General features: G+C 40.2%; 2 protein-coding genes across 2 annotated transcripts in view; one reads left to right on the top strand and one right to left on the bottom strand.

The window, feature by feature from the left end:
- Positions 1 to 18,859, bottom strand: part of slf1 (SMC5-SMC6 complex localization factor 1) — a 60,596-nt gene extending 41,737 nt beyond the window's left edge. Inside the window, exons 1-14 of the mRNA XM_041786798.1 lie at positions 18,453 to 18,859; positions 18,000 to 18,111; positions 16,636 to 16,714; positions 15,944 to 16,169; positions 15,711 to 15,864; positions 15,123 to 15,248; positions 14,938 to 15,003; positions 14,285 to 14,431; positions 13,926 to 14,095; positions 9,135 to 9,269; positions 8,432 to 8,585; positions 8,128 to 8,296; positions 7,764 to 7,909; positions 7,050 to 7,144 (exon numbers count right to left, since the gene is read on the bottom strand). Of these exons, the coding sequence (XP_041642732.1) occupies positions 7,050 to 7,144; positions 7,764 to 7,909; positions 8,128 to 8,296; positions 8,432 to 8,585; positions 9,135 to 9,269; positions 13,926 to 14,095; positions 14,285 to 14,431; positions 14,938 to 15,003; positions 15,123 to 15,248; positions 15,711 to 15,864; positions 15,944 to 16,169; positions 16,636 to 16,714; positions 18,000 to 18,110 (1,778 nt within the window). The 5' untranslated portion in view covers position 18,111; positions 18,453 to 18,859. The remainder of the gene's footprint in view (positions 1 to 7,049; positions 7,145 to 7,763; positions 7,910 to 8,127; positions 8,297 to 8,431; positions 8,586 to 9,134; positions 9,270 to 13,925; positions 14,096 to 14,284; positions 14,432 to 14,937; positions 15,004 to 15,122; positions 15,249 to 15,710; positions 15,865 to 15,943; positions 16,170 to 16,635; positions 16,715 to 17,999; positions 18,112 to 18,452) is intronic.
- A 162-nt stretch (positions 18,860 to 19,021) lies between these two features.
- Positions 19,022 to 22,962, top strand: part of kiaa0825 (KIAA0825 ortholog) — a 220,875-nt gene continuing 216,934 nt past the window's right edge. Inside the window, exon 1 of the mRNA XM_041788069.1 lies at positions 19,022 to 19,362. The gene's annotated coding sequence lies outside the window, so the exon portion shown is untranslated. The remainder of the gene's footprint in view (positions 19,363 to 22,962) is intronic.

The raw sequence follows: 22,962 nt of genomic DNA on the forward strand, positions 1-22,962 counted from the left end.
AAAATGTACTTAAGTTTCATAAAGTAAGACACAACACCTTATTTAGAATACAGTGCCTTTATAAAGTATGTACACCCTTGGATGTTTAACCCTTTTACTGATTTTATAAATCAATCATGGTCAATATAATGTGGCTTTTAGATGGGAAAATTACAAAAAATGTCAAAACAAAAACAGATTTCTAAAAAATAATGCAAATGAAATAAAAATATGTATTGTAAAATAAGTGACTGCATAAATATTCACCCCCTTTAAAGTGCCTGACTTAATTCAACAGAGGTCCACCCAATCAGTGCTAGTAGTCTCACAATTACTGAAATGGGGAACACTTAAGTGCAATGAATGTTTGTCAAGTGATTGTACTAGAAAGACACCTGTGTCTGGAAGATCCAGCCACTGGTTAATTAGTATTCCTGGCTACCATTACACCATGAAGACAAAAGAACACTCCAAGCAACTCAGAGAAAATGTGATTGAAAAGTATAAGTCAGGGGATGAACAGGCACTGAACATTAGGGCTGCAACAACGAATCAATAAAAATCAATAATAAAAAGTGTTGGCAACAAATTTATGTATTGATTCGTTGCGTCCCACAATTATTCCAACGCTTGCCCCCTGATTCTGATTCATAGATAAATCGAGAAAATAATCATCTGATGAAGTGATTATTGAAATTGTTTGTTGCAGCCCTACTGAACATTCCCCAGGGTTATTGAATTCAATCAAAATGGAAGGAATATTGCATGTGTAAATCTGCCTAGGTCAGGCCAACCTCACAAACTGGGTGAACATGTAAGAAGGAGACTAATGAAAGAGGCCACCAAGACACCTATGATAACTCTGAAGGAGTTACAAGCTTCAGCAGCTGAGATGGGAGAGACTCTACATACAACAACTGTTGCCCCAGTTCTTCACCAGTCAAAGCTGTATGGGAGAGTAGCAAAGAGAAAGATACTGTTGAAGAAACCTCATATCATATCTCAAATAAAGCTGGCAAAAAGGCATGTGGGAGAATCCATGGTCAAGTGGAAGAAAGTTCTATGGGCTGATGAGTCCAAAATGATGCTTTATGGCCATCGGACAAGATGCTACTTTTGGTGGACACCAAACACTGAACATCACACCGTCCCCACTTGAAGCATGGTCATGGCAGCATCATGCGGTGGGGATGCTTCTCGACAGCTGGCCCAGGAAGGCTGTTCAAGGTAAAGGGTAAAATAAATGTGGAAAAAATAGAAAACCCTGGAAGACAATCTTATTCAGTCTGCAAGAGAACAATGGCTTAGGAGAAGATTTATTATGCATGAAGACAACAACCTGAAGCAAACAGTGAAAGCTACATAGAAATGGCTTAAAGACAGCAAGGTGAATGTTCTGGAGTGGCTGAGTCAAATCACAAACTTCAATCCATTGGAGGATCTGTGGCTGGACTTGGAAAAGAATGGAGTTAAATTGCAGTGTCAGATGCGCAAGCCTGATTGAGACTTATCCACACAGACTCAGTGCTGTGATTGCGGCAAAAGGTGCATCTACTAAATACTGACTTTTATTCAGTGGACATTACTTTGAAACATGTTCTAACTTTGACATTAAAAGTTTTTCATAATTTCTTAGACAAAAAAAGCCAAATTATATCAACCATGATTGATTTATAAAATCAATAAAAGGGTAAAACAAGCAAGGGGGTAAATAGTTTTGACAGGCACTGTATATCTTATATAATGAAATTCAAGCAAGTTATGCTTGAAGCACTGGCAGCCAGTTTTACTCATTATGAGCCTTAGTCGTTGTATGTAATATCATGAAAAAAAAAAATCTTTTCTGAACTCGTCAGCTGAGTGTTGCTTATTTTAAGGATAATGACACTGTTTGACTAGAAATCAGACAAATACACTTGCCAAGATTTGCGTTTCTGCAGTGCATATAGAGGCATCATAATCAATTAGTCTTTTTAATAAGCAGTTAAAACTCCCGACAGTACTCTAACATCCAGCCGACACTGACTTTATACTGCTCTGTTCAGAAGAGATGGAGCCAAAGTAATAACATAGTCAAATGGTTTGTAAAGATAACCAATGCACAGCGCTCGATTAAGCCAGAAGGGAGGAAACCTCAATTTAATTACAGCTTCCCTTCTGCTAACAGCACTCACTGACACGCAGCCAGCCGGCAAGTCAAACAGCCATCTAAACAGTCGGTCAATCAGCCGGCCTGTCAGCTTGGTATGGCTTGGATGTGTGCCCTGTTGCCAGCATGCCTGTTTATGCAGGAGAATAACAGTGGAAATCTGTCATGTGCTTTACGTCACAGTAAAACAAAAGATAAAGGGGTCACTTGGATACCTCCATGAACTGCTTCAGCTCCAAGACTCATCCGAGGATTTCATCTTTGTGTTTAAAGGCCCACCAAAAGGTCAAATAGACAGGCGAAAGCAAATGATAATAATGATAATATGATTATATACTTTATCATTCACAGAGGGAAATCCAGTAAAAACAGCTGGTGTGCTGTCAGAAGTTAGATCTTTATACATTTTGCTATATCGCTTACATTTTATCATTCCTTAGCCGAGCTTTCAGACAGTTATAAAAAAGCCTGAGAATAATCGTAACTTCTGTTAATGAACTACAAAAGCAACCAGGCCATTAGCAGCAGGATTCATAGTTTCTTTCAGCTGTTTTTCATGCTTATAAACTCTGCTGCAGGGCAGGTGTAAGATGAGGCAATCTACGGCACACTGCAGACAGCTTTTTCCACAGGAAAGTCTCACAGCGTCAAAAAACACGACCCAAGGTCTTTGCATAGTGGATCTGTTTGTTTTTGTCTGAAACTGTTCGAAAAAAAATGAGATCTCAAGTTGTGCCGATCATGTTTACTCACTGACTCCAAAACTTTTGTCTGTTATTTGCTTTTCTGAACAGGTTTGATTAACATGTTTTTTCTATGTAAGCCATTTAGAGGCTTGTTTGACCTTCAGAGCAGTAGCTACAGCTCCCTTTCTCTCTCCTTCATTCGCTCCTCCTCACTGAAACGTCACTTTAAACACCATGTTATGCCCATTCTGTGGATTTCAGCCGTAAAAGATAATACCTTCAAAGACACATAACAGTGTAAGAAGAAAATCTGCCCTGACGATGTACTCTTTCTCTTGAACTTGATTTTTGGTACTTGGCACAGTGCCAGGACACATGAACTTGTGCAAAAACCTAAATATTTGAGGGGTTCTGACAGGAGTGGATGGACCCAGTGTTTTATTTTTCTTGTTCAGGGAAAAAAACACCACAAAATCATCTGTATTATTTTTCATCTTTGCAGAACAAGAGCATTTTCTCCCATGCTGCACATTTTAGCAATGGACAGAAATCTAAATGAATCAGCCTAAGAGTGCAATTTCTGTGCATAGCATCTTTTATCAGATGACAGATCAGAAAAATGCAGCCTCAGAGTGCATCAGCAAAGAGATTAAAGGTGGTGCTTTGACCACAGGGGGCACCAAATCAATCCAAACTGAAAGTTTCTCTCAGAAGCTTTAAATACTTTTCACTGCTAACAGTTGCCTTAATAATAAAAAAATGGTGTCTGTTTTTCTGTGTGTTGCTGTGGATACATGAATTCTGTGGTTTAGGGAAAAACATTTCCTTATCCCACTCATATTTATGAAAAATGACTATTCTACTCTCTTCTATTCCACCTTTTATTTGATTATTAAATCAAACAGTTTTACTTAGTCACAGCTGCAGCAACAAAACATACAACTGTACTGAAAATGTTTAGAGATGGCATGATGGATGTGCCAAACTTAATGTTTCAAAAGAAATAAAATAACTGGTGCTGTCAAAATTGCCAAAAATATGTACAATATCACGAATTCAACCATGAAACATGAAGAAACATGATTTCCTTCCGCTTTCTGTCCTCAATTTCTCACATGCTTTGTCATTCTGATGCTATTCTTTCTTCCAGGGTCAAACGATTTTACACGCCCTTTGGCATTTCTTTATCTCATCCGCGCAGATTGCGCTCCTTGTCTTATTCAGCTCTTCTCATTTCTATGTCAAATTAAGCTAAACCCTTAAAACGGTATGGAGGAGCAGAGAGAAGAGAGAGAGAGAGAGCATTGATGGAGGAAAGAGGAAGATCTGGTCAGAGCATGAACCAGTAGCCTTTACATGAACCTGATCCCTGGTGACTCCTGTCCTTCTCTAGGCCAACTACCTGCTGGTGGAGCAGCAGATGTCTGATACTGAGTAAAGAGTGTGTGTGGTGTGTGTGTGAGATTGAAATCAAAGAGTGATTTAGTATGCGAGGGCAGATCAAGAGAGGTGGAGAAAAGGGGGAAAGGCTGAGAGCTGGTGGTCGTAAGGGAAGACACAAAAGCCTGATGGGATGTCCTAGTCTGTCTATCCTGTCCAAATCAGACTCAGCAATGTGTGTGTGTGAGGAGGGGTCTAACCTCCCTTTGCACCCGTCCTGTCAGCCAGCACACTGATAGGATCAGATCTGGGCATGACCCATCACATGCCAACTCCTCACGCTCCGCCTGACCTCCATTTGCCTCCCTGTTTCTTTCCCCTCAGTCCCTTCATTCATGCATCTCGGCGCCTCACCCCTACTCACCCACCCAAACCCCCCAAACACACACACTCATCCTCTCCTCTCTCCAGGTGTTTCTTTGTTCCTTTTCACTCACATTTCTAATTGGGTCTGTGTATTTTTTGCCTCATGCTGTCTAACTTACAATCAGTAGGTTGGAAAACTAACAATGGCAGAGTTAAAAATATTTGTTATTTCAGACAGATGCCTTAAAAGGTAAAACTAAAACAGTTAAAGCTTAGTCAGAAAGTCAAACTGCATCCTGTTACACACACCTTTTCTGTTATTTTGATTCAAACTCTTGATGTAAACTGCATTTTTAAGAAACTGTGTCATGGGGAAGTTACAAAACCACAATGAAAGAGTAATAACTAGATAACAAATCAGTCTTTGCAGAGTGTCTCTGACTTCCGAGAACATTGACATATAAATTATACATGGGGTAATTGGAAATTCCAAGTTTATATTTAAATGTAAATACATTTTTTTTTTAATTTAAATGTTAATTTGCTACAATAAAAAGAGAAAATGTATTTTAAAGATCAAAAATATATTCAAGTTTGTTCTAAAAAAAAAAAAGGCTAACACTGCAAACAGTCATAATCTTGCAAAGTTGATAGACTGGCCAAATTCTCTGTCTGTCATCAGGTAGCTCCATCTTGCACAGCTAAAATCTGAAATGTTTGTGCCCGGTTTGTGCCTCCCATCTCTTGAGGACCAAAAGGTAAAAAAATTATCATTCTGTGACAAAAATTCTTCAAAATACTCACATTTACAAATAAATTTTGTGTGCTTCTTTGTGTTAGCTTTATTTGAGTCATATCCCAAAGCAGACAAACAGAGGGCCACGTTACAACCTCTCCATCTCTTTTTTTCCCCTCATTAAGTTCAGGCCATCTACTGTATGATCTGGCTGGCCAGACATTTGGCAATGCATGACGCGACAGCAAAACAGCCATTGGTTGTCACTGCACATGTCACAAAACAAAATGGTTTGGTGTAATCTTTACATTCCCCAGAGTTTCACCCAAGTTACAGGCTCAATAGAAAAGGTACTGTAAGGGCTACAAAGGTATGGATAGCATCATTAGAATGGCACAATAGAAGACTTCCAGAAGGGAAAAAGTAAGACACTCAAACTTGTGGTTAAAAAGTTATTTAACTTTTTGTGACCTATGTCTCTTCTTATTGTATATACCACGTCTGTCTTACAGGGTTAAAGCAAAGAGCAAAGAACCGCACCGAAAGCTTTTCTTGGCAGAAAGGAGTTTTGTTGCTGTTCTCATGACCAGCTTTGGCATGAGTTTGTGGTAAATGAAACTCAGTGTTAGTTCATGCAGGATATGGTCATGGTCATATGCCCAGCCGAGATCAGCTGATGGCCAGCTGATACCAATTTTCGCCTCCTGGCTCCCACAGCCAATCACAACTCCTTCTCTCAATACATTGGTATATTTAAATTTGACATCCTTCTCACTAATCCCTGCTTGCATTAATGCTGATGCACCTACCTGATGCTGCTGCTGCTGCAGGCAAAATAACCTTCACCACCCCAGTCTTCTCCTATATAGCATAAAGCTTGTTGTATCCTCATTCAGAGTCAGGCTACTATGGACAAATTGCTTTTGAACTTATTTTACTGTGCTCAACATGCATTGAAATAAATGTATCTGTATGGGGGTTTCAAGCTATGCTCTCCTTTGAAAGTCAAAGCATGCTGCTTGACTAACCCAGGGAGTATCTTTTGAGCAGAGCCTTCTCCACCAAGTAAAACTGTACATCCATTTTGCAATGAAATGGTTTATGTACGATGAGATTGTTCCTGAATGAATTACAGACATGGTTTATTTGTACTGCAAGTCAGTAAACAATGGCTACAGATCGCTTGGAGGTTAGGTCGCATACCATGTATGCTGGCAGCCCAGGTTCAAGTCCAGCCTACGGCTCCTTTCCTCCATGTCTCTCCCCCACTTTCTCACCCCTGTTTCCGTCATCCACTGTCCTCCTCTCCTCCTCATAGGGTCAGTTTTATCAGAACTGTACAAGATTTTTTATCAAAAGAAGAGTAAAGAACTGCAAAGAAAGATTTTCTTGGCGGAAAATTCCCAATTAGCTTAAGCATAAGTTTGATTTACCAAAAAGCCCCAATAATAGTTTGCAATGGCAGCGGCTGCCTGTTGAGCTCATGCGATTTAGTTTACTCTCTGGGGCTGTGCATCAATTGGCCCTTAATGAATTCCTCCAATCAACCTTCAAGAATTTTTTCAAAGGTTCTGCCTTTCTTTTACACAGAAAACAGGTGGATACCTAGATGGATGTGAGGTACAGTTCATGCAATGGATATATGAATCTGTCCATCCAGCATGAATGTCTTCATGTGTTCTTCTTTGTAAAAATGTACTGTAGAAACTAACAGTTGTAAAGATGGACAGCTGTGTGTATGTGTGTTAATGACCTGCAGCTCATCCCCTGGCTCGTTGGTCCAGTCCCGATTCGAGCATCAGTGGGACTCTTAGCTAAACTCCCCAGGGCAGGCAGGTAGGAGATCATCTGTTCAAAATAAAAAATATATATACACAAGATTGAACAATTTTAGCACTGCAAGTGGCTGTTTTTGTGCTAACCCAGCGGAAAGGTTAACCTATATCACCCATCTTTAGCTCTAGCACAAGCAGCTGTGATGACTAATTTTCACACTGCAAATATAAACAACACATAATAACTGTTTGAGCGCTTTTACTATTAAGCATAAGTATAGTAAAAAGGAAGACAAAGTAATAGGTGCATTTCTCAGAAATGTTAAGTGATGTTGTTTTACTTCTGCATCATCTGACAAACAGTAAGGCCTTTGTTGGTAGTTTTAACACACTTTTAAACTTGCACTTTCAAACAAAAGCAGAGCCACCTGCACTCTCTATGACTTCAGTTTGCCCCCATGTCAACACTCTGTAAAAACGCTATTTTGCACAATATCATTCACCGTCTTCATCTCTTACTGAACTAAGCAGCAAATAACTGCTGTGACTCACACAAGTCAGAGGTGCCTGCCTCAAATCACAACAAACCCTGTCAAGGGCAAAATGAGGGCAGGGATTATAAAAGCTATGAGGTTTCCCTCGGGTACATAATGAGAGACTACACGAAGAACAAGAACTTTTAAAACACATACCATTTTCTTTAGAGAAAGGGGATCATCTCCAACTGTGAATCCATTTCTAGTGCAAAGATCCCTGAAAATGGCATCAGCAATCAATAACTTCAGTCTTGTAGAGTGGGTCCTGCTAACCAGATCTGGGAGAATCATTGGAGACAAACCTAAAATACAAAAAAATACAAAATTTTTGAAGATACTTTCATTAAATAAAATTTGTTTGCATTTAAAGACAAAGCAAGCAGCTTAGAAAGAAGAACAAAACTGCACAAATGTTCCGCTAAAGTAAAAGACATGACACACAAACAGTCGTGACACACAGAGGACAAAGCAAAGAAAAACTTTTGAGGGTTACCAAAACATTATGTTTTGTACACCATACCCTGGCTGATTACAGCAAAATGCTCGGTGAGGTCCCTCAGTCCTTTTTCCACCAACTTCTGATTCAGTTTGAAGTTCTGCTTACACCAGAACTCCACCAACACAGACAGGAAGTCCAGTAGGGTTTGCAAAATGCGTGGCTCCTGCCTCCTATCCCTTACAGTGTGGCCCTTTACAGGAGATGCAAAACATCACACTTTAAGTGCGCTCCGGCCGCTGGGATCACTTTGTTTTTTATAAAATCACAAGAGTATGTAAAACACTGCCTTATAAGAATAAAGAACTTTTAATTTTACAGTATTTACCTCATTTGCAGCTTGGATCAAGTGTTGTAAGAGTTGTTTCACAGATCGGGACAACAGTGTGGAGCGCTCCCAGACAGTCCAAAAGGTTCCATACAGCAAAGATCCTGAAGATGATGACGGAGAGAGTCCAGTCTCCTCGGACAGGACAAAATCCCTGAACCAGAGAGTGACAGAGCAGATTGATCCTTGTATAAAAATCAAAAACAGCTAATAGCTTAAATTAAGATTTGAATAAACTGGTGCGGAGTTTGCATGTTTTTCCCATGCATGCGTGGGTTCTCTCCGGGTACTCCGGGTTCCTCCCACCACCAAAAACATGCTCATTAGGTTAATCGATCACTCTAAATTGGCCGTAGGTGTGAATGTGAGCGTGCCTGGTTGTCTGTCTCTTTATGTCAGCCCTGCGATTGATTGGCGACCTGTCCAGGGTGTACCCCGCCTCTCGCCCAATGACAGCTGGGATAGGCCCACCCGATCCGGAACGACCATCAGTCAACCACCACCATCAGTGTGTGATGGCGGTGACTGCAACTGCATTCATGATGGTGCACATCTTATACTGGTATACTGGTTGTACCTGGTATTCAGGTATTTTTTGATGATAATGTTAGTATTAAAAGTGGGTCATATACACCAGGATTTTACAGATCATACACAGGATTTTGCATCACTCAACAGTTAAAAGTTAGTTCATAGTTTTTACCCCTTGGTGATAGAGTGGAGCTCTCCTTGAAAGAGCTTCAGGACCAAAGCCAGGATGTCACTGTGGAAATGTAACAATGTCGGCAGGGCAGGTCCTGGGAGCTGGTGACAGGTGGCCTCACCGGAGAGACAGTAACTATATCAACATACACAAATGGGAAAAAATATATAACAAGTTAGTTTTTTTAAAATATCACTTATTCTTTAGTTATGCATTAAGGTGTTTGTTAAATACTTTATAATGCAGGGCTCCAGACTGCCCCTAAATGGTCGCATTTTGCCCCTAAAATTTGAGACAGTGCGAGTACATTTTTCCTCTACTTGCACATGTGTGACCAGTAAACTTGCCAATTTTTAAATTTTTATTAATTTTTTTTGTTGCTGACAAACTTCTGCTCCACACTTCAGCCCAGTTGTTGCTGATAATGCGCAAATGAGCTGGTTTGCTAACCGACATTAACTCCAAAAGAAGAAGAAAGGAGACGAACACCAAAGAAGAAGGCAGGCAAATGTATGTGACAGCGGGGAGGCGAGGCAAGTCTTGGGGTTATCGCACTTATCTACAGGTTTCACATAACTATTGTAAACAATGAACAATGGTGAAGAGGACTATCGATGCTTACTTTCTCCCATTTAAACTAGTGTGCCAGAGGAGACAAATCCTGATAATGAGTCCAACTTGTTTTGTGAGGACATGGCGAAAAAAAGAAGGAAATTCTGTTTTCGGGATGACTGGCTGCGTGAGTTCACTTGGCTGAGGTATTTCAGGGAGACAAATACAATAAACTGCATATTATGCTGTTGATACCCACAACACGCGGGGAACATGAAATTTGCGGATAATACTGGAACTACACAATTAAAACACGACACTTTGAGCAAACACAATGCAAGTCTGAAACATTGTGTTTGCTCTATGATTCCCGCGTAAACGGAATTGCGGAATTGGCCAATAAAAACAGAATTTACAATTTAACGCGTAAATTGAATGAATTTGACTGAAATGCTGTGTTTATATAGAAAGAGAAACATATATCTGAGGGATATGTTCCCAGCGGAATACTACAGCGGGACACGACTTGTCCCTCACTCACAACACTCACCCCGCCCCCTCCTTAACAATAACACCATGTCAAAGCGGCTGCATGAAACAGCGGCGAACATCACGTAGCCCCATACGGGGCTGTACCGTGGGACATAATGTTGCACCTTCAAGAAAACTCATCCGTGCTTCAAGTTATTTTTCCTCACCACACCACCTGAGCGGTGTGTCTCACCTCACACGAGGCACACCGCTTACCCCTCAGAGGCTAAAAATCAAGTCGGACAAACTCGAGATTTTATGAAGTCCCGAAGTCTCAATGATGTTAGATTCAAGTAACAGTTAGCTTAATAATTCATCCTGTAGATACTGTAGTTCCCTGTGGTTGCTTAATGAGCCAACACGTGTCTGTATTAACGTAGCGGTCTGATATGAGGCAGGCAGACAGACAGCGAGGATGGAGAGAGATGAGGAGAGAAATGTTACAGTCAGGAGTAAAAACACAATGCAGCATCAGACTGCATGCACTGTTACTTATTAAGAGAATAAAGAAAAGTTTAGGTAACAGGTTTACTTTTAAATATTTAACTTTAGTGTGACCTTCTTATTAAGTTAATATAACTCTGTGTTTGAGAGAACAGAAAGATTTCTTTATTTACACTAAACAAAAGTTAGGACGAGATTATACTCCTGAATGTGTCTTACTATGTTGAAAATATCTGACTGGTTTTAATTATTTTATATCAGGGTGATCCAAAAAATGGCCCTTTTTCAATAAAATTAAGGTTATTTCTATTTAATTAGTGAACATTTGATTAATTTACATAAACAGGACACTCTTTTTATGGTAAAATTAGTGGAAAGGTTAAAAAACAGAATTCCAAAAAAAAAAAAAAGGAATTTGGCAAAAAATAAAACGGATTTCATAGGGCCCTAATAAAATGTGCCGTGACCTGTGTAATGAAAGTGCAACTCTACTCCCAGTTGCATTAAATGTGAATATTTACTTTGCAAGTTGATTTACATTGCGCGCCCCTAAATTTTCTGCTTGCTGTTAATTTTCCTTTCAAATGGTGCCACATTTGTAAGGAACATGCATTTGTCAGATGAGCAGCAGAGCTGAGTATGTGGGTTGCACCCATGAAAAATTTGCCAAATCTTCTCTGCCAGTGCCAAACAGCTTATTTTGCTGTTGCTACTGACATTTGTTTTGAGCTTCCAGTACCCCCAGGTGAGCATGGGCCCTGCTACAGTGGTCACTAGGTGTCTGCTCCAAGAACCGGCATGTCACGTTTGACTGATCTGGATAGGGCCCTTGCTATAGGGCAACTTCAAGCTGCGGCATTGCTTGGAGTGAGCCCTCGTATCTCCAAACTGAAGACCAAGGTCCATATAATGGGGGATGTCAGAGACAGGCCGCGAAGTGGGCGCCCCAAGAAGACAACACCCCAAGAAGACCGTTTCCTCACCCTGTCAGCACTTAGGTACCGTAGACTGTCTTCTACAGATTTGTAGTCAAGGTTTGCAGAACGATATGGCAGACAGCTCTCTGCCAGACAATCCGAAACAGACTTCACACAGTCAATCTCCGGTCTCATAAGGCTGCCATGAGGCCTGCCATGACTGCCCTTCACCGTCAGGCCCGTTTGGGCTGGTGTTGGCAACATGGCACTGGAACCTGAATGTGTGGAGAAACGTTATGTTCAGCGATGAGTCCAGATTCTGCCTATGGCAGTAGGATCGTAGGGTCAAAGTGTGGAGAAGACATGGAGAACGCTATGCTGATTGCTTTACCAACAGAGTAACATCTTTCGGTGGAGGCAGTGTGATGGTGTGGGGTGTTTTCCCCCACTGGAAAAATGAAGCTTGCCATCACTGGAGGCAATCTCAATGCAGAGAGATATGGAGATGAGATTCTGCAACCAGTGGCAATCATATATCTCCACAGTCTGGGACCAAACTCTATTCTCCAAGATGACAACGCTCACCCCCACAGAGCAGGTTTATCCGAGAATACTTCCAGAATTTGGGATTGGACCGGATGGAATAGCCTGCCAGCAGTCCTGACCTCAACCCCTTTGAACACTTGTGGGATCAGCTTGGGCGTGCTGTTCGTGCTAGAGTGACCAACACAACCAGATTGGCCGACTTGCGACAAATGCTGGTTGAAGAATGGGATGCCATCCCACAGCAGTGTGTGGTCAGCATGAGGAGGAAGTGTCAGGCTGTTGTGGCTGTGTATGGTTCTACGCTACTGAGACTCCTGCTTATTAAATGAATAAATTGTTAAATTGCCAGTATGTCTTGTTTCTTCAGACTTCAATCATCCAATCCACCAAACAACTGTCAATGGCAGAGAAGATTTAGCAAATTTTTCATGGGTGCAACCCACATACTCAGCTCTGCTGCTCATCTGACAAATGCATGTTCCTTACAAATGTGGCGTCATTTAAAAGGGAAATAAACAGGCTATTCAATGGTATAAGATTTACTGCTAAGAAGCATTGTTACAACAAAGAAATAATCTACCAAAAACTAATTTTCTTACTTGTCGTGCTAAGTTTATGTATGAAGTTTAAAAATGACCACAAAAATTATATACATACATACATTTCTTAGTTTAATTTTTACATTACTTTGAACATTTCTTAAGTTTTTTTAAGCAAGAGAATTCCTTGATTTTCACAGTTGTAACAAGCATTTTCATGTCCAGCATTATAACATGATTTGTAGGCACAAAATGTAGAGACACTGAAGGTTACATCAAAGACAGTTTTTACTCAAAGCTGCAGTTCTGTTGCTGCATCTCATTCATTATTTTTGCTGCTTATTTTTGAAAGACCATGATTAGTCTCTACCATCAGCTGTTCTCAAACTCCTTCTGTAACACTTCACTCCCCAGAACCTGCAATGTTGTAACCCTACTAGATACTTTCAAGTCAAATAGTGACCTGCTCAACTTTGCCATTCTCTGCTGCTTACTTGTTATTTCAACTGAGAAGTCCTTTCAACAAAAAATCCCCTCCCTAAGTGTATTCACGAAACTGTAAACCACCATTTTTGTTTCATGGACGAAATCCAAATAATTTGGAAGAAAAGCTGTTAAAAGTGGCTCTCTAAATTAATGCTGGAAGCTATCCCAGACTGATTTTGAGCAGCAAGCAACAAAACCAGGAAGGCCCCTTTAACCAGCTTCTCTCCTTTATTGACTGAAATTCATCCATGGAATGAAAACAGTGGTTTACTGTTTAGAACAGTGGTTCCCAACCTTTTTTCCACTGAGCCCCAATCCTACTCCTATCTAACATGACCTCAAGCCCCTTGAAACCACATGAAAACAGTGAAATAATGCTGTGAAAAATACACATCAGTTAGAATTGTTTTTATGGTTAAAATCCAAAAAAATAGCCCATCACACAAGGGTTTTCACAATTCACTAGTGTTTAGATTGTATGCGTGAACTTGATTTTAACAACCTCAGAGCAGACGCTCACGCCCCCACATAATCCCTGGCACCACCCCAAAGGGGTTTTGGACCCAAAGTTGGGAACCAGTGGTTTAGTAAGTATACCTTATTGGGTACAGTGTTTTTTTAATCAAATAGAGTCCTTAATCCAAAAAAGGAGGTTAACAACAGAGAGGGCTGGAACTTAGCAGCACATCTGTACTCATCATCTTCTGCTATTGTTTTGACTGACAACCCCTGGCAGCAGAATTTACATACTTTGTGTTGAAGTGACATTTTGTTACCTGATGGCTGTCTCAAGAAAAGGCCACATGCCTGTCTTACACCGAGGGCACTGCAGCACTTGGGCAAAGTATTTCTTGGCTGAGCTGGGAGCCAACCAGGGAGGGTTGGTGACAAGCAGGTTATTCATGACCTGCTGGAAATTTCTCAGGAAGACAGAAGTGGCACTCCCCTGTCACAAAATATATAAACAACATCGGAATTTAAGTGGTTCTGGTCATTAGATGTCACTTTAGTCCAATGTTCCACAGTGCCAATAAAACTTTAAAAGAAAATGTGGTGAAGCCAGTTATACTTGCACACCCTGAGGCTGAATCAGCAGCAGGTGTGAATTTCTGCACTTTGGTAATGCTGGGCTCACCTGCTGTGCATACTCTACAAGGGAGACCAGGTAAGCAGCTGGTGGCAGCAGGCCGGGGTATACAGCACTCCTGATCGAGTCCAGAGCTTCAATGAAGAGCCCGCACTCTATCATACTACCAACATTAGTGAAGTCTGTTTCAGTAGCCTAAAGGAATAAAAGACCAATGATGAAATGTGAGAGTTGCATAGCAAGGACTGAAAACTTGCACTCAAAGAGACAGGCAGGTGAGGGAGGAGGAAAAGGCGAGGGCAAGAGGGTAATGGAAATAGGAAGTGAACAGGCATCAAAGTTCCTGGGGGTCATTTCTGACTGTCTGTTATTGGCAAATAGCATATGGATTCAGAAAGTACAAGAATGGAAATACACTAGCACTTATAATAGCAATCTGATGGGGATCCACTTGGGTAAGGTGTGGAGAGGACAGTGGAGAGTGTTGTTAATAGGCCTGCCAATCAAAACTCTCAGATCAGCTGACAGTGCTGGTTAAATTGTTGACCTGAGTATGATGCGCCCTTGCTCTTAGTGTCACTTTCCATTGAAATCTATGACATAAAGGAAATTGAATGACCTGATCTTCTTGATGAAACACAGTTATTTTAGAAATGTAACAGTGGTGTGTGAGGGGTGGGCAGGTATATGGGAGTATCTACCTGGGATTGCGGACGGTGTGGGTCATTGTAACCTAGAAATTCAAGGAAGCACAGCCTCGGCCAGCCCTGTAAAGAACAACCCCATTTAACAATGTGAAACACGTACAACACAGGTAACTGAACCTCAGAAAATTAAAATGATAAAAGCTTACTGAATAACTATGCTCTTACAAATAATCACATACCTCCTGTTTGAGAACATACTCTCTAAGCTCCACTTCCAGCCTAGAAAAGTCTGCATCAACAAAGCTGGCTTTCCTAATCTCAACTGGAAGCTCATCCTGCAAGTTGTATATGTCCATACAATTCCTCTGTCAGAAAAAAAGGGAGGCAGGATTCAGATCTTTTAACATCTTTTTCAAGTTGCAGGTTTGAGGATCTAAGCAGATAATAAAAGGCTTTTATAACTGAGGGCTGCATGCACATAGCTAGGGTGCAATATCGGTGTAAAAACTTAACTTTTAATGGAAATTACTATAATCTCAAAACTATATAAAACTGATTTTTTTAGCAAAATAAAATGAATAAACACATATTTGACATTAGATTATTAGTTTCGCTTATACTTTGAGTAAATGCCAACCATTTGCATGGTCAAGCATCTTTATTTGCTGCTTTCTATCATATTCTAAAGTACTTCAGTTGTGAGCTGTCTTCGCAGACTTATTGATTACACATTTAATCATAAAGACAATCAGACCATTTTTCCCCAAATAAAAGTGTCATCAAATGCAGCCCAAACATTTTATTTTCCTTCAGTGACTGTAACTTACCCCAAAGAGGTGCTGAACAATGAAGCTTACTGGATAGCAAGGAGCGTTGTGGGATTTTGAATCCTCTGTGACTGGTTTTGCCATAACATGAGTAACAGAGGCATTAGAAGGAAGAGGGCAGTGGTATACCTTAGCCTTGCCTGCTCTCAGCAGCCTGGGAAATGTTAAGGAATAATTGATTTGTTGTATTCATATAATGGGCTATTTTATTTGTGGGGGAAAAAAAACCTTACCGTTTGAACATGGCCCAGCGGGTGGGCTCTTGGACCATAAGGAGGACCTTCCAGCCCTGGAAGGCCCCTGTGAGCCTCCCACTGGTCACCTTTTCCCTCCACTGTCTGACGGGGTAGAAATCTGATGTGGAGCCAGTGGAAATGGAAATTTCATAGGGCTCCTCTGCCAGCCAGGAGCCATTCTTAACACTGTCCAGCACATAGTTTGGAGTCACAACCCACTTTCCTGGTTGAAAAATATTTAGGCTGTCAGTTTTGGATATCAACTATGTCCATCTTCAAACAAAAGAGATGAGGAGTTACAGTATGATCAGGGTGAACTGTTATGAATTGAGGTCACATATTATGCAAAAGACACCTTGTCAGGCTTCTATAACAAAACTATGTGCCCCTGGCCTGTCTACAATCACCCCAAGAACCCCCCCCCCCCCAGCCGTTTGTTTCCACCTTTCAGAAAATGTGTGCTAAAACAAGCTGTTCTCAGACCCCCCCCATGATGTCATGTGGGGAGTTAGACATGCAAAAATCCAATACTGGAGTGTTTTCCCAGCAACAAACTTCACAGGCATGTTTTAGGGACATCTGAGACAATTATAAACTGGAATTAAATGGGAAAAATGTGTGACCTTTGATTACTATTACTATTCTTTTTAATAACATTATATATAGTTATTATTATTATTATCACTGACCTGCAGCACAGGCAGCCAAAAACTTCTCACTGGACAAAACCTGAGGAATAATGAGATGGGTGCTGGCACACTTATACACCTGTAAATAGTAACAGCAAAAAACACTAATGGGTTTTTATAAGTAAAAAACAAAATAAAAGCCTTCAGGTACACCAAGAAAAAGACAGACAAGGAAAATAATTATTAATCAAATTTTTAAATCTATTTTTTCATGTTAGCAAAGCTGACATTTTCCTGTGTATTATCTAAACATCTTTGACCCAGATTGAAGTGTTCATGTGTTGCTTGAAATTAAGACTTTGAATGACACATTTTAGCATAAATATTCCAGTGTGATCATCAAGATGTGAGTCTACCGAATTGAATTATATATGTATAATAATCATAACTTCTCCAGCACTAGAGCAACCATTTCAAATATGTATAACTTATAAAGTTGTGGATAAAAACTCTAAGATTATGGAGCAAAAGGTTACATTAACATTTCATAGATAATCATTTTGATCAAACTTAACTGCCGTGACAATTATAAAAACCACTGCAATGCATCAGTTGCATGAAGTACTGTCTCATTCACACAGACTCTAACTGACAGTGGACAAATATTTTCCAGATATGCAAAGGCAGACACTGACAGACAAGGAACTGCTGTCAGCCAAATTACATGCAAAATGTTATCCAAGTTACTCAAGAACACAAAGAGCAAAAAACCACAGGATTTTCCTAAACCAGATCAAAAGGTAACAAAGGGTAGCAAACAAAAGAACCTTGATATCGAGGATCACCTATGTCCCTGTGAATGAACGTAGATCAGCACCACTGTCTGATTAGTTAGTAATATAATTAGTATTCCAATACAGAGCACTATGTATTTCTGGACCATCATCAGTGCATTTATACTTTAACTTGTGCATCCTTAATGTTGGATGCCAAGATACCACTGTTAGTTCTATGTATGCTTACATTACATACTATTATATTCAAATATTATTTGTATCATGTACCTTCAAAATATCTATATAATTTCCTACAATGTTTACATTTCTCTACTTTGTTGACTTAACTCTTTCCAAGGTATACATTAATGGGCACATGACACCTCATGCACTACAATCACATACAGCAAGGGTGAGCATATACTTTTGCAGTAGTCTTGTTTTGAAAGAATACTGAACTGAAGATTTATTCCTTAAATAAGAATGCATGTGTTTGCACGGATTGCAAAGATTAGTCAAGTGCTCTCTAGGTTGGTTTCTAGGTTGCTGGTGACACTACTAAGACAAAATTTTAGACACTGACCAAAGCATTATACATCTATAGTAACCAACCAGCCATTAAAAACTGTTTTAGGAATCACTACTCACAGAGCCACCTATGTATTTTCCACCCAGCTGCAGGATTCCCTGGACTACAGCTTTCTTCTTGTCACGATTTTTGATACCAGAGATCTGGAAAACGTGTGTGCAGCTCTCCATGCTTGAAAAGCAAACAAAATGACACAGGGGGACAACAAGAGCATTAGGTCGGAGATAATGTTAAATACGGTAACAATTAATAAAGTGATCCGGCATGTCTTACAAAGCTGTATGACTCGGAATGTCTTAATCTATGACAGCTATGTGTTTTGCTTCAAAGGGAATTCAAATGAATGCAAATGATGCACGTTTATTACTACTGGTTTTCATGCAAGCAAAACGTGAACTTTAACAGTCTCAAAGTCGACAGAAACGTCCAAACTCTATGTAGGATTCATCTTGTTCCTAAAAGCTGAATGCGCTGCTGTTTTAAACACTGCTGACTGAACTGCGATCATGTACCTCTCTCATTCCTGTAATGATGACTGTGTCCTCTCAGCTGGAAACAGGCGCGCCAAAACTCTGACGATGACACTAAGCTCGAAGACAATAGAAAGTTTCATGTACCCGTGTCACACTGCTTCTTCAGTGAATATATTTGAACCCGCAAAGGGAATAAATGGCAATTTTGCATGTAAATTTTAACAATCCCTGAAAATGTGTTATATCCTTAGAAGAGTTCACCCCCTAACTGCCATGTGTTGACAGCTTCACGGCTTAGTTGACTAGTGGAGTGGAGGGGAGACTAAGAATTTGAAAATATACTGTAGGCAAGAGAAACAACTTAAGCTAACTTTAGCCTTGAAAGTATATATGAAGAACAGAGTCATTACGTTTTAGATGAAATGCTGGATGATAGCTCGAAGAAAAAAAACGCCTACATTCTGATCAAGTGAGTCAAACCACCCCTCTTCAGGACCCCGGTTGGAAAAATCCATCGAGCGGAAGTTTTTCACAGAGCTACTTCCAGGTTGTTGTCACGGACGCTTTCCATCACCAAAAATACCCACAATACCAGAATAACACGCAGCTCTCATTGATTAACGGCAAATAACCATCGACAACAATGTCTTATTTAAAAAAAAAGTGGAGGCATGTGAATTCGAACGGCTGTTAACGACCCTGCTTCTCTATTTTCAGTTAACGTTTACCATATATGGACTACAGCTAGGTTTTCAATTACAAATGTAGCCTACATGATATTACATAGTTGCTGTTAATTCTCCCTGGTTAAACATTTTGGTATATCTAATTAAAGTTTTCTTAGACGGACGCCAGGGATAAGTCTCAGCAAATGGGGCTGGTCACATTTTGCCTTCATGTAACGGAATAACACCAAATGGAGAGACGAATGAAAGGGAGCTTATGAAAGGTAAGATTTGAGAAATTGTACATGTGTTTTCGCTCCCTAGTGGATCAGTGCAGATGTTTTTATTGCATACGTGCCATTAAAATTAAACGACACGTTATAAAGAGTCAGACGGATGCAAGCAACAAGTGCATGTTCAGGGACCTTGTGCTGAGCTCTGAATACAAAGTTACAGGCCTACGGCTGGTCAGAAGATCAAATAGCAGGTTAACAGCTTTGAATGAACTCTCCGAGATTCACTCGGACACAGTCAGACACTCGTTTGTCTTTTAAATCAATATATTTCGGTGGTGCACCACGAAATACCACGATATTATGAAAAAGACAAGAACAAAAATATTAAATAAGTTGATCAAAAATTATTGTCAAGCCACAGAGTAGAAAATGGAAGTTTGTCACTGCAGGTGAACACATTTGTTTTCCTTTAGTTTAAAGCCAAATAATTTGCACAGAAATCAAGTAAAGAGCTTTGCTCTATAGTGCTTTCTTGCTTAACCTGTCAACATATGTAGTTCACACTGAACAAAATAACATGTCACCCACTGAGAATGAAATAACATGTAATTGTAAGCGCACAATTTGAAGATACAGATTTACAAGCTACTCAATGTGAATTTCTTTTGCTATTTAACAAAAAGAGACATCTTGAAACTAAACATCTGGACAGTCACATGTTGATGTGTCCTTGGGCAAGACACTTATGTATAGGGTTGCACGGTATACCGATACTAGAAAAGTAGCAGATACCACGCCTTAAAAAACAAACGATACCATGTGTTTAGAGTATCGACACTTTCTGGCTGACAGTGAGACAAACAGATGCCAGTAAAATCAACTTCATATTTTTTTTTTAAAGAGAGAACACTGGCATGTTTAACGTTGAAAATATTATTTTAAGTTAATAGGAAAAAAAACCCTAAAAGTATCAAGTTCCATGTTCTGTCATCAATTATTCCATTAGGTTTATGAAGTTTTTGGTTTTGCCATGGTATCGTTTCAGTATCGGTGTCGAGATACTTCAGGCAGGTATCGTATCAAGGTCATAATTTTGGTATTGTGACAGCAGCACTTACATAACCCCAAATTGCCCCGATGATGCATTAGAGGAGTGTGGATGTTTCTGAAGAGAACTAGTTAATGCTTTACAGTCCATCCATCTCCATCCATCTTCTTCTGCTTTTCCGGGGTTGGTCTGCAGTGGCAGCAGGTGAAGCAGGTCAACACAGACGTCCCTCTCCCCTGCAACATTTTGTAGTTCCCCCTGAGGGATTCCAAGGCTCTCCCAGGCCAGATGGGATATGTAATGCCTCCAGCGAGTTCTGGGTCTGTCTCGGGGGGGGTGCCCAGAAGACCTCCACAGGAAGGCGCCCAGGAGGCATCCTGATCAGATGCCTGAACCACCTCAACTGACTCCTTTCGACATGAAGGAGCAGCGGCTCTACTTCAAGATCCTTACGGATGTCCAAGCTCCTCACTCTATCTCTAAGGCTAAGACCAGCCACCCTCCTAAGGAATCTCACTTCGACTGCTTGTACATGCGATCTCATTCTTTCGGTCATTACCAAGAGTTCATGACCATAGGGGAGGGTTGGAACATAGATTGACCAGTACATCATTAGCTTCGCCTTGTGGTTCTGCTCCCTCTTCACCACATTGGTACGGTACAGCACCTGCAAAACTGCTGACGCTGCATCAATAAGCCTCTCACGGTCCATTCTACCCTCACTCATGATCAAGACCCGAGCTACTTGAACTCCCTCACTTGGGGCAAAGACTCACTCATGCTTTACAGTGCCTGTAAAAAGTATTTACCCCCTCCGGTGCAGTGTTGATTTTGAAAACTATTTCTAGTTTTAGTTTCAGTCTCAGATACAGATGCATTATATATTGACAGATTTATCCACAATGGAGAAAAATCATAAATTTTGAATGTCTTTCAAAACTTAATTATATTTTAGTCTCATTTTAGTTATCTTGACGAAAACTAAACTTATTTTTTTGTCATCTTCCGTCATCAAAGATTTATTTTTGGCTAGTCTTAGTCCAGTCTTTCTCATGGAAAGAAGTGTGTCAACGAACATTTTTAGTCATAGTCAACAAAATTAACACCGCTTGGATGTCTTACCCTTTTATTGATTTTTTTAAATCAATCATGATCACTATAAATTTGCTTTTTGACATTTAGGCTAAACTATTTAATGTCACGGTGGAAACATATTTCTACGAATCAATTCCAATTAATTAATAATATATAATGTAAAAAAAGTGACTGCGTAGACCCCTTTCAAGTCAGTTTTTAGTAGATTCACCTTTGGCTGCAATCACAGCACTGAGTTTGTGTGGAGAGGTCTTAACCAAACTTGCACATCTATACACTGCAATTTAACTCCATTCTACTTTGCAAAACTGCACAAACTCTTTCAGGTTGCACAGAGATCGAGTGTAAACAGGCCTTTTTAAATCCATCCACAAATTTTCTATTGGACTGAGGTCTGGGCTTTGACTTGGCCACTCATTCATCTTGTTGTCTTTTAAGCATTTCTGTGTAGTTTTCACTGTATGCTTCGTGTCATTGTCTTGCTGAAAAATAAATCATCTCCTAAGCAGTGGTTCCCTTGCATACTGAAAAGATTGAACAGGGTCCAACATTAAGGTTTTTGCCTACTTACCCTTCAGGGCAAGTGCTTCCCAAATCTACTTGCCCCATCTAAATTTCTACTTGCCCTGTGCAGGAGGTACTTTTTCTGGCTGTCAAGTGCATACATTTTGCTCACAACATACTTAGAACTAAAATCCATTGCCTGTTGACTGTGGAAAGCAATACACAACATTTCTTTCTTAAGAAAACTGTATTTATTAGCTATGTGTTAGCCCACTGAAAATTATATTTAACTTTGTACAGATTAGTGCAATGTGAAAGCTGCACCAGGTTTTCCAAAGATAATCAAACTCAGGAATTTCATATTTACAATATTAATAAGGTAATAATGCAAACTCAGAAATATTTTTTTGTAACTGATGAAACCAGCTATTCTCAGAGGAAAATGAGGTCAGCAAAACACTGACCCTAGAGAGGTGGTGGGGTCTGCTACATGTGCACCAAGTATAAAATGGTGCCTTTCTTTGGTTTTTATTTAGTTTATTCATCATGAAACTGAAGACATTTTGCTGACACGTGAAAATAAACCAATTAAGATTTTTCTTGTTTGATTAAAAATGTCTTCCCCAAAACTACATAGTGCCTCTTTAAACTCATTATTAATCCTTTAGTAAAAGGGGGAGGGGCCTCATATTGGTCTTTGCCCTGGGCCTCCATATGGCTTAAACCAGCCCTGCCTCACAACTGCAGCTCTCCAGACACATCGTTTCACCCTGCCTCATTTTGAAGCTTTGGTTTTATATTTCTGCTCTTTTTTTTTTTTCTTTTTTTTTTTTAAAGGTTTATTTTGGGCATTTTTGTGCCTCCATTTGATAGAGGAGGACAGTGGACAGAGTTGGAAGCAGGGACGAGAGCAGGGGAGAGACATGCGGTGGGGGGCCCCAGGCCGGACTCGAACACGGGCCATCCGCGCACATGGGGCGTGCCTTAACCACTCGGCCACC

The sequence above is a fragment of the Cheilinus undulatus genome, linkage group 5, assembly GCF_018320785.1.
Source record: "Cheilinus undulatus linkage group 5, ASM1832078v1, whole genome shotgun sequence".
In the NCBI taxonomy this organism is placed as follows: Eukaryota; Metazoa; Chordata; class Actinopteri; order Labriformes; family Labridae; genus Cheilinus; species Cheilinus undulatus.